The sequence below is a fragment of the Vigna unguiculata genome, chromosome 3, assembly GCF_004118075.2.
Source record: "Vigna unguiculata cultivar IT97K-499-35 chromosome 3, ASM411807v1, whole genome shotgun sequence".
NCBI classification, from domain to species: domain Eukaryota; kingdom Viridiplantae; phylum Streptophyta; class Magnoliopsida; order Fabales; family Fabaceae; genus Vigna; species Vigna unguiculata.
The window spans coordinates 44,825,192-44,837,663 of NC_040281.1; the positions used below are offsets into that span (position 1 = coordinate 44,825,192).

The window sequence follows — 12,472 nt, forward strand, 5'->3', positions numbered from 1 at the left end:
ATCCGTTGTCTGCAAGTTTCTGTTGATATGCGAGCGAAAAGAAAAGGAATTCAAACTGTTTGGATGCATAGAAATTAACGAAGTGTCTTTACTGGTACTGTTTACTCATAAGTGGGACAAACAAAATGATTTCATCCCTTACATAATTCATAATTGGTTCAGCAAAGACCGCACGTATGATAGAATGAGTAATGATCAGTGCATTAATAAACCTCTCCTAACTGAAGTTGGAATCATATAAGATCGAAAGTAATAATTAGCTTAAGAAAAAAACAATGTTTACTATATAATATCACTTGTAGTCAAAATTTTCCAACACCAAAGAGTTGTTATAGGATGCCCAAAATGGAAACTCAACTTTGTGAAGCCTACACAGAAGATGTTTTGCACAATGAAGTTAACAAGGTATTTAAGAAGAAGATAGTAAATTTATTTTTTGTATAATTTGATTTAAGGAAAGGTAAATTTGTTGTGAGTGTAAAGAGTTGGCATAGAGTGTATAAATATGTATATATTATTGGGAGCCCCCAATTCTATATATTCTTTGGCAACAAGTAGTACCTGACTGCCAACGAAGCTGTCCTACTAGCAGCATAAAACAACGAAGCTGGCCAATTGAATTCCCAAAGGCGAGTGTCATCATACACTTCTACTCCTCTCCAATCTATATACTCTTTAATTCTCTCTCACTCATACGCAGAGCAAACCCACTTTCTTTCGCTTTTCTTTCTCCACTAACTCAAAAAGCCTCGCCACCCTTTTGCTTTTCGTTTTTGGATTGTTGTAGATCCACCAAGATAAAGAAGATGATCCAGGAACTGTTGGGTGGAGCTAGCCTCATAGCACCAGAAAGAAAACCCTCCATTAATGGAGGGGGTGCAGCAGGAGGAGGAGGAGGGGTTTTACTCCCGACTGCACCGTCTCCCTCTTCTCTTCCTTCTTCCGCAACTAATAATGTTACCCTCACATCCACCACCACCACAACAACTACTACTACCACCACCACTACTCCCACATCGGAAAACCAAAACCTCAGGTGCCCGCGGTGCGACTCATCCAACACCAAGTTCTGCTACTACAACAACTACAACCTCACTCAGCCCCGCCACTTTTGCAAGACGTGCCGCCGCTACTGGACCAAAGGTGGCGCTCTCCGCAACGTTCCCATCGGCGGTGGCTGCCGGAAAAACAAAAATATTGGCGTGGCCAACTCAGTGGCAAAGACAGCCTCAACCAAGATGAAAGCCGTTGCATCTGAGCTTGGAAAATCACCAGGTTTCGGTGGCTTTGAAGTTGAACACGAGCTTCCACCACCGAGCCAAATCCTTTGGGGTTCCCCCCAAAACACCCACCTGCTGGCTCTTCTGAGAGCTACTCAGAATCAAAACCCTAACCCTAACCCTAGTCACATGTCCATCAAGGAAGAAGGGACCCTGATAGGGCACATGGTGAGCACTGAGCCCTTGGTTTCGAATGCGTTGCTGAATCACCGAACCTTAGGCTATGATGCGGTTGCGCAAGTTCCTTCGCTTGGGCTGTTTGGGAGAAGCAATCAAGATCAACAACAAAATGGGGGGTTCCTACTTGGGGAACATCACAACAGTGGAATTCAAGAGCTTTACCAGAAGCTAAGGTCGTCATCGGCTAATAATTATTGCGGTGATAACTCGTCACAAGTGTTTATGGGGAACATGGCTTCTAATTATTCCTCTTCTGTGTCCAACAACATTATGGAAACAACTTCGGTAGCTGGGGGTGAATTCGGATACTGGAACGGTCCAACCTTTTCGTGGTCTGATCTTCCAACAACGAATGGCGCTGGTGCATATCCGTAACAGAAATAACTGTTTTTCTCTCTATTTTGTTCACCGCTTAAATTTTCTTTTCCTGTTAGACAGTAGCATAGTGCTCCTAATTAATCACTTTGTATCTTAAGAGTTTGGTTCTTTTGTGGTTATTGCTTTGGTTTGGGTGGTATATGAATATGGATCTAGCACTTTTTCAGTTCTTTTTTCTCACTAGCCTTTTTATTTTTTGTTTTTGTGTAAGTTTGGTTGATGGTGTGCTTGGCTAAGTTATCTATGGTTATTTGGAGGACCAGAGTTGAAAACTGAATGGAGAATTTTTTAATGGTTCATATTACTTTCCACGTCTCTGGATTTGTTAATGTAGTTTTGGTTCTTCGAAATAGAAAAATGTAGAGTAGATTGTTGTAACTGACATTTTAAATCGGGAAGATGAGAGGTTCTTAAGAAAAAGAATTTTGTAAGGCAACAAGAAAGAGTAAAGTTGGTGTGTATAGAAGAATATATGATATTGGTATACTAAAAAGTTTAGGGTTTTTGTTTTGGTGCGTGTTAGAAGGAGGTGGTGGAGGCGTGGTGGTGGTCCTAGTGGGTAGCATATGCAAATGCAAGAAGTTTGTTTTGTTACGAGAAATCGACGAATCTAAGGGAAAACCAGGCTTTTGCAAGGGTTTCCTGAAATAGCATTAGAGAATCTTGGAATTGGTAATGGGAGGAATCCATCTGTGTCCTTACAGAGAACAGTGAGCACTTATGCTATGCCTGACTTGTGTTTCTCCGGTATTGTCCAAAATTTGATTTCCTTCTTCCAGTACTGACAATATCTATGAAACGCACACGCACAATGTTGTGTCTGGATTCTGGAACTAGCTGTCGACTCATCTTGATTCTTGGTATTCTAGTCAGTAATGCGAACCTATCTAACGATTCTAACCTATTATGAGTGTCTCACACGTTATGTGACAAGAACCAGTCACTCAGTCACATGCAAACAAGTAATTCTAAATCATTACGCCGACTCACAAACCTTTCGTGTTTTTACCACAGATTCAGAACCTACTCGCAGATTCTTCGCCTCTTCAACGTTCAGAAAATATATCGGATCAGTAATGTGTTGTTATCATGTGTGTCAATAACTGTACTGGGAGAAACAAAAGGGAAAGCGAAAGAAAAAGAAGAAAAGGTTAATGGAGACAAACAGAAATCAAATAAGTGGAAAGAGAACTTGTACTGTTTGATTCAAAAAATTATTATTATTTTATTATATATATAATTACTTATTGTTACTATATTAAAGAAGTAAAAAATAAAAAATGCAGTAATAATCATAATTAAGTATATTTGTGAAATATACTTTAATTAACTTTATTTTAAGAATATAATCCATTATGACATACATGCTCCCACACATTTCTTTAAGTTTTTTTTATGTGAAGACATCTTCCTGCATTCAAACTATCACCATCCCCTTACTTTTCTCCTCATTGCTGAACTCTATCTTTCTCTCAGCACGTCCAAACCACGCTTCAATAAAGATAAGTTAGACTAAAAGATGAACTGCCAAAATGTAGTTATATAGTGTTCCTCTGTGATGATTCTCGATCAAATAAATAAAAAGAAAAACAGGTGAATCTTTAAGACAACTACAAACGTTGATATTTAGGTTCAATTTATCCTTACTCGCCATAAAGTTGAATTTTATTTGTTTTGAATATTATCTTTCAGCATAGAATGAAGTTTCTTAATATGATTTGTACATTTACCATTAACCATGCAATTAATGGAAGTTTACATCATAAAAATAATTATAATAATAATAGTTTTCTTAATTCTATGATCATACAACAAAAACAACTTACTAAAATACAAAGAATAAGGTGATTTTCAATGGAGAGCTTAAGGGACCGAAGGTTCTATTATTAGTCTCATAGAACCGATGGTTCGATTATCAACCCCACGATGAACGTCAATGTTTCGATTCCAAGACATTGTTAAGGTTAATCATCCCTCATCCGAGGCGTTGTCTTTAAAAGGTGTTTCAGAATGTAAAAGAAAGAAGAGGTATTTAAACCGCCTTACACTTTAGCTTCTAAGTAATGTAAGACTATTGAATTTGTGGTAGTAACAAAAATCATTTGAGCATCGTATATCTTTTCCTTAGTTGTTATGGTCGCCAAACAAAATACCAAAATTCTGGGATATTATTATTATGTTGTAATACTTCTTTAACTATTTCTTATGTCATACATTTTTTGTTATGTTTGTGTGTATTAATTTTATTTATAGAAATTCATAAAATTTAAAAAGGCTTTTGCGTAGATAATTTTAAAAACTAAAAATTAGAAGAAAAAAAGTGAATTTATGTGTAAAAATTTACTTAGATAATAGAAAGTTAATAGAAAGTCAAAATATATTTAAAAATTAACCAATTTTAATTTAAAATTTACAAAGTCTTATCCTAACTAGATGAATATCAATATATGCACATCAATACAAAAAATAATTTAAATATATATGGATCTTAAGTCTTTTAAGTCTAATATATAGGTCTATCTCATACTTATCTAATCATAATATAATTGTATAACAACTTAAATACATCATATTTTAGTAACAAATATGTCCATTATGTAGAAAAAGTTGTATGTGATTCAAAATCGTCAGAAAAATGGGAAAAACTCATGGTGACAGAAGAAATCATATACAAGAAAAGGATGAAGAAATTTTGAACATAAAAGAGAGAAAGATGCACCAACAACGACAACACGAGAAAAAGAATATAAAGTAATATTGGTAGTCACACACAAAAAAAAAAAGCGCAACATATATGAATGTGATGGAGAGAACTGAAGATATGAATATTTTGAAGGAAGAAAAGAGAAAGACAGAGAATGACGTAATGATTTTGAGTTAATTGAAACATTGAAATTTTTTGAATAAATGAAAAAAGAATATGATATATGAGTATTTTTAGCCATAAACGAAAGAAATATTAAATAAATAAAACAAGTTACAAAGTGTATTTTATACAATATTATATACTATGCGAGTAATTACTTTTGTAACTAACGTAGAATGTATTTCGCTTGGCTACCCTTATAAACAAGTTATATATTTGTAATAACACTACAGTGCTATTACGTACGTACTTTAAAATCAAGTTTTAAAAAGAGACATTGCAAAAATGATTTATTTTTTTTGTACTAGTGTTGATAGGTCGTCAATATCACGCATTCCGAATATTATACCATGCAAGTTTTACAATCAAATAATAATTATTATAACTGGAATATATGACTTCAACATTTTTCTACTAAATATCAATCGACTTATTTTAGTTTTAGACATACTACTTTCCAAAGAGGTGAGGGTTTTCGCTTCCAACCTAGGCCTACCACAGCATTTTAGTTTATTTTTTTACTATTGTAAAAAAAAAAAACTATCTAAATTTAATTGAGAAATGGAAGATAGAAAAACAAAAAGCTTAAAACTTAAGACATCAATTATACAAATAAAGTAAAAAATGATGATAATCGGATATGATTGAGGGAACTTTGTTTTGGTAATTACTAAAATAGTGTACGAAATGTATAGCCAAATAATAGAAGACAGATTACATGAAAAAGGTTGAAAGAACGAGGGAAGCAAAAGCCTTATATTTTTATATCATAAAGAATAAATTAAAAGAATTATTTATAATTTTTCTAAACTAATTCAAGGATTCGTTTCCCTTCAAAAATACATGTTCCATTCTCCATATGCTGAATGTGGGAGAGGGTCATCACATTGTGGAAGTGAACAAAGAAAAAAAAAATGTTGCTCAAATGCAGTGTTTTATTATCTCTCTTTTTTGCGAGATTATGTGGATTTGGCGCTTTACAAACGTGTTTAGAATAGTAAATTTATCAAATGCAGTAACACTTTACAAAGCCCACGAAGAATACAACATAAAATTTAAGAAAAAAAAATATGTTTTTGGTTTATGAAGTTTGATCTAGATGGTCCTTGGTTAAAATTTGGTCACTGTTTTATCTTTACATTTCAAAATCATTATTTTTGATCCCTATTTCTGAACGGTGTTAAAAATAATAAACGGTACAAGTTATTTAATTTTTTTTATAAAATAAAAAACTAGTGTCAGTCTAGCCAACACTTTTCATAAATATTGGAAAAAAATATGTTTTTGTCATTGAAATTTGAACTGAATTTATGAAAACTTAATCAATGTTTAATCCCTACACATTGAATAATAATTATATAATAATTATACACACCGAAAAAATATGTTGTTAATTGAGATATTTTACATAGAATTTATACATACTTGAACTATATCTAATTCAGATTTATACTTGGATTTATATTTTATTAATTCTTTATTGTTGATAAAAAAATTTATGATAATTTCTCGTTTATTAATCATATTAGATATTTTATATCTTATCTTTTATTTTTTGTTTGTGTTATTATTTATTTTTTATCATTTGGCTTAGTTCATAAATACTGAGAGATTGTTATATGACCTTAGTATTACACATATAAGACCTTTAACACCACTTTAACTTCAAAACCTTAAGGTTTAAGGTTATTGAGAGATTGTGGTTCCATATGGTTATATGACATTAGTATTACACATATAAGACCTTTGACACCACTTTAACTTCAAAACCTTAAATCAATGTTGTTATAGTTTTTTATTCTTATATAGTGTTTAACTTTATCTTTTCTATCCAATGTGAGACTTTTGACTCACACTTGGACTTTTTCCTAACAATGAGTTAGAGTCTATCCTACCGAGATTTGTGTTTGTTGAGCATATCATCATTCCACCCGCTCTTACATCTTATTATCTCGACGTATGTGTTGAAAGTTTCACATCAATTAGAAATAAAACAAATTTATAATATAAGTGGATGCAAAATTTATTTTACAAACTGATAAGATTGATATAGATTTAAAGTTTACTTTTTAATGATTATCTCTTGTGATGATTGAACTCGAAATGAGGTGAAATACTATGTGTTTTATTCCGATTACAAGAAATAATAATCTAATACAACATCAAATTAACTAGTTAAAAGCGCTCTTCCAATATGCCCCATATTCAGTGAAGGCTTTCAATCTCTTACATTTTTCTTGAACAGTCACACCCTCGTAACTGAAACTCGTAAACAAAATAATGATAAGAATGAAGATAAAAAAGTGAAAATCCAAAGCTACAACTTATGCCAATAATCACATGAAATTATACATAAACCCCTTGTGAGGCTATGACTTGGGGAGGTGTTTAGCCTTGCCACAATACAGTGCATTGAGAGGAACAAGAGTCTCGGTGTATAAACTTTGCTCATTGTTCCACACCCTCAGATACAAATCTTGTCCCAAATACCTTCTTTCCCATATTGCAGACCTCAAGTTCCACATACCCTTATTGTCCAAAGATACCAATATCGCGCTCCACGACTTTGGATACACCTGTCATTGCATAAACATACGAAAGATTAAATAAAGTATTTGGACACACTGATTTTTATTACTTAGAATTTATGTGACTCACCTGAACAGTGTATCTACTAATCCCATCAATCAAGTTGTAAGTCTTTCTGGCATCAGGGGTCCACGAGCCATTGGCAAGTCTAGATATTTATTAGATTTGGTCAATCAATTTTGTCATGAACAAATCGAACTAAACCCGATTAAGAAGAGTAAAAATTAGTTATATCGTACCCAACAAAATAGAAGCTAGATCCATCCATGTGCCAGGACTGAATGTGGTTTTCATTGTTCTGGAAGACTATTTCTGCATAGTCATGGAGGGTGAATCCTATGACTGATGTGCCTAGTTTTGCAGGTGGAGGAGGAGGAACATCTTTGATGGTGTGGAGATCAAAGACACCGGGGATGTTAAACCAATCAGCGAGCTTCAATGGGGTACTTGGATTGACGTAGGAAATTCCGTTCACTGCATATCGTAACTTTCCATCGATTATGGCTTTGGAATTTGCCAATATAAGTGTCCTTACAACAGGGATGGTTCCGTAGTGGAATGAGCCCTGAGGATTTGGTCGAGCTGCATTTGCTGTCAAATTCAGTCTTTAAACAAAAGTAAACAAAACATAGTCAGAGGCAATGATCAGAAGATTCCCAATTGAAAACAGTGCAACACTGAAAATAATGAACTCAAAAAAATGTTTCCTCTTAAAAAAGCTGAAAGTCATATATGTGAGAGATATGCTAAAGATACAAACCTAACAACTTCACTAACTATAAATGTGTGTCCTAACATTTATGACTAACAAGCTGGTTGATAGATCTAAATTGATGTAATTAATTGCTCAAAAGTTACAGGCATTTCCAAAAAGAATCATTGGGAATAAAAATATAAAACAACAAAGTTTATAGTTGAAAACCACTAAACTATAAACCATAAAATATGATAAACTGAATAAAAAAAATAGCTGTATTTACATTTCAACTATTTTAAGTATTTTTCTTACACATGTTTCAAAAATTAAGGTGATATTTTTGAAATTAAAATTTTTCCCTCAAAATAAAACACATGTATGATTTTTTACATTTCATTTGTTTTTATTTTAGAGGAGATAAATTTTGTAAAATAAATAAAATACAGTACCTGATGGTTCTAGCTTGCTCCATGGACCATTGTACATCATTAGTTGGTGGGCCTTGAGGCAATGGGATTGGGGACTTGGTGTTGGAGCCAGCATAGCGAAGAGTTGCTGTGGTAGTGAGAAGACTGGGCCCGGTAAAACGGGTAGATGCAATAATGGCGTAGTCAGCGATTGGGCCATTAAATGTGACCAAAACAGTAACGGATTGGCCCACATGAACATCAAGGGAGTTGTAGGACTCCATGATTGTGTGTGCACCTTCAACTTCAATCAGCTTCATCTCATGCCCCTGAATCCTGAAGTTAAACGAGGTTGATAACCCAACATTGGACACCCTCAACTTGTATGTCTTCCCTGAAAATTATTTTTATTTTTTCCAAAATTAATAATAACCATGGATGGTCCTAGATTAATTGGAAATTGAAAACTATCTCTATTTCTTAGCCATAGGATGTGAAATAAAATACCAGGTAACCCAGTGAATACGGCACCATCCTTTTGGCCATTTATGAGAAGAGAATCGGGATCAGGAAGATTCTTCCCACCGTCCAATAGTCTTCTTAACACCTGAAAATCAAGATTCTATATTATTATCTTTTCATTTCAAATATCAACTTTTTGGATGATTAATTAATCATATCAGCATACAAGTTTAATGGTTTAGACATTGCTGCTAAAAATATTACAATTAAGTTACGGTGAAAAACTGTACTAGTTTATCAATTAAGTTATATAATTTATTTAAACAAACCAAACTATGGTTGGATATCTTAATTTCACTAAAAATAAGATTATTACATATAAGTGAATACAAATTTAATATTGTATAGTTAAGTTAGATTAAAAATATGTTTGTTTCCGGTGACAAGAATCAGGAAAGTACAAATTTTAAATGAAAGTGGAAAAAACGAGATGAAATATACTGCGATCCTTTTCTTTTTTTAACTTTCCTTAGTTATATGCAAAGAAATATGAGAAAAGTTTATACATAAGTAATAATAAAAACATTAATAATGTTAAGTATTATAATTTATAATAATAATATAAATAAATTATATATCAATAATAAAAAATAATAACAACAATGATAATAATAAATAATATATATATATATATATATATATATATATATATATATATATATATTTTCATTGAATCACTCATAAATTTTCATAAATTTTTTGTTTTTCATTTCTCGATATTTCTTAATCCAAATAATTTTATCACTTCTTCTCTTTTCTTTTAAATCAACTCATTTTCATTCATCCAAATCCATCCTCCAATCCAAACATATAGTTCAATTATTAAGATGATATCAGAATCGAAACTTATTCTAATAAAATTTGTTATTTATTAAATCTATTGTGTCACTATTATCGGGTCAGACCATCATTAATATTTAGTCTCATACTTAAGATATATATGTCTTAACATAATAAATATATTAGAAGATTTCACATCAATTAAAGATAAAATGAATTTAGAGTATATAAGATAATCTAAACTTTACCTTATTAAGTAGTGTCGTAAAATTGAATTAAACTTAAAATTGACTTAATTAAAAACTATTTTATAAGGTTTAGCCAAAAAAAAACCTAGGGAGAATTTTGAAGTATAATATAAAAGTAATTGAAGTGATAGAAAGCAATTTGGCAAAGCGATTTGTTGACTTACTCTGTGGTTGGTCTTGTACCAATCTCCAATAAGGAGGGTGAATTCTCCATCAGGGGCAGGATATGGTATAGATATGACAGATCTTTGAGCAATGTTGAAGCCCCCAAAACCACCAGCAGCTTTATGGATTTTGGTTGATGGGAAATATGTGTAGGTTCCCACTTGATCTTTTACTTGGAACTTGTATGTCCAGTTTGAGTTTGGAGGAATTGGACAGTTCGTTCCCAAAACTCCATCTTGCCATGATGTTCTTCTTTGTTTTATTCCACTCCTGTTTTGAATCAAAGGTTAATGCTTTATGCACCCACTTTATAAAGTAAAAATAGTGGCAAAAAAAAACCACTAACCATGTAATCAGGAATTTTTCATCCAGCTTGTTAATCACATTTACAACGATGTTGTCATTGGTGATGGCTTCGATTGTAGGGCCGGGAAATTGACCATTGATTAGAATTCCCTGGTAAGAAAGCAAATGAATATCATATTCATATACCCTTTTACAACTACATACGAAAAAATGGCATTTTAATACACATGGAAAAATGACCAACCGGTTGTGGAAAACCTAGAGGATAAATTGTTCCGTTTGTAATTTCCCATGTGAAGTACAAATATCTATCTTCTGCAATAACTGAGAGAGCACTGCAAGCCAAAACTCCCAGAAAAACTGAGGAAAGAATGCTCTGCTTCATCTTCGCAGTGACACGCTGTCAAATTGCAGTACACATTGTTTAGTAATCAATCGACAAAATGAAACATCAATGTTGTATCTATGTTACGAAAATGATAGTTGCATGCGTTAAGAAACTACGTAACAAAGGAATGCATACCAGAAATCTAAGTTCCTCTTAGACGAGGAAACCAAGATGATGAACTGATATGAAGATGGAGAATACAGTGAGTGACGCTACCTAATATATATAAAAAGAGAAGTGCGCAATTGAAGATGCGCCAGAGTGTGCACCACACAAGGTTTGTACGCAACATACCACCAATTTGTACATGCACATTGTTCTCTTTAATTGGCACAACTCACATAAGTTTCTCAAGATAATAGTTTAATATTGTGAAAAGCCCATGTTACGAAGTTGACTAGAATTTCTTGAAACAAGCAAGACCACCACCGCGTTAAAGAAAAATAACATATATTATTGGGAACTTTGGTAGTTTCATTAAATCTGCATCTGCTTTTTGATTATGGTATACGTTATTCAAATGAGTTGGTTTTTGTGCTAAGCTTGAGTGAGTCCGTGGTGGCCGGAAGAAAAGATCCACCGGCTGCGGCGCATCAAATAGCGGATGCTCATTAATTAGTGGAGTGTAACTTCTACTATCCTCAATCGTATTGTATCCAAATCTATTTTATATCATATCTCTTCTTCTTGTTTCTTCAATTTGAATTGAATTTTCATCAACAGCTGTAGACTAAATTATGTAAAATAGAAGAGATGTTGAGAAAAATAAGAATCACTTTAATATTTTGTTGAGTATAGTTTTATTTTTAGTTTATACCAGAGAAATCCAATCGAAGAGTGCAACGAAACAAATAATATTTGAAGACAATGCGATCGAAGAGTATGGATCTATGTTGGAACTTTTATCTTTCATCGAGTCAACTTGCACCTTTTTCCCTAACTTGTAATCCGGAAGCTCACATTCTACTTCCCGCCATAACTGTGTGCACATGAGCTCGTAAAACGCGACGTCGAGTGAATAATAGAATGATGGAGAAAATTGAATCCCTATATGGATCTGAAGTTCAAAGAACACGAGTTTTGGGAACAATTCTTCCTTAAAAACCTTATATAAAATATTTTCAAATTTGAGTCTAAGTCTCATATTGATTAGAAATGAAAAAGTAGAACATTATATATGAATAAAGACCCATAAATCATTGTCTTAATGTCCTGGGTTCAAAGTGGTGTTAATGCCTTATGTGGTTGGACTCAGGTTTCATTGATGTTTGTTCTCTCCAATAAACCCCTATGTAAACATAACAAGTGATATCAGAGCCGATGTTAAACCTAACAAAATGCTCTAAATTCTAAGATTAAGATCAATTGTGTGGTTAAAGGGGTAACATCAAAACTAGCAAAATGTGATTTGCATGAGATTACAAAGTGTCATACCCAAAGCACTATTTACATTCGAATCTTCTTTATCTTAAACAAATATCAATGAAGTACAAGTTTAGAATAGCTTCTAATGTTGGATCATGTTTAATTCTTCAATATGTTCACATAGACAACCTGTCAAATTCGAGGATGTATCTAGATACAGTCATGATGTAAAATATTGTGCAATTTGTCTTCGTAGATTAAGTCTTAACAGGTGAACCCATGTGTAACAAAAACTCCATTA

General features: G+C 32.9%; 2 protein-coding genes across 2 annotated transcripts; one reads left to right on the forward strand and one right to left on the reverse strand.

Moving 5' to 3' along the window:
• Positions 1-563: 563 nt before the first annotated feature.
• On the forward strand, positions 564-2,137 carry LOC114179822 (dof zinc finger protein DOF5.7-like). The gene is made up of 2 exons (XM_028066287.1): positions 564-629; positions 788-2,137. Exon 2 carries the CDS (start codon positions 807-809, stop codon positions 1,833-1,835), a length of 1,029 nt encoding a protein of 342 aa, XP_027922088.1. The 5' UTR covers positions 564-629; positions 788-806; the 3' UTR covers positions 1,836-2,137.
• Positions 2,138-6,808: 4,671 nt separating this feature from the next.
• LOC114176883 (L-ascorbate oxidase homolog) lies at positions 6,809-11,077 on the reverse strand. The gene is made up of 9 exons (XM_028062068.1): positions 10,942-11,077; positions 10,663-10,818; positions 10,459-10,568; positions 10,112-10,382; positions 8,905-9,004; positions 8,440-8,791; positions 7,533-7,898; positions 7,363-7,441; positions 6,809-7,280 (listed from the first exon to the last, which is right to left on the reverse strand). Exons 2-9 carry the CDS (start codon positions 10,801-10,803, stop codon positions 7,074-7,076), a joined length of 1,626 nt encoding a protein of 541 aa, XP_027917869.1. The 5' UTR covers positions 10,804-10,818; positions 10,942-11,077; the 3' UTR covers positions 6,809-7,073.
• Positions 11,078-12,472: the final 1,395 nt, after the last annotated feature.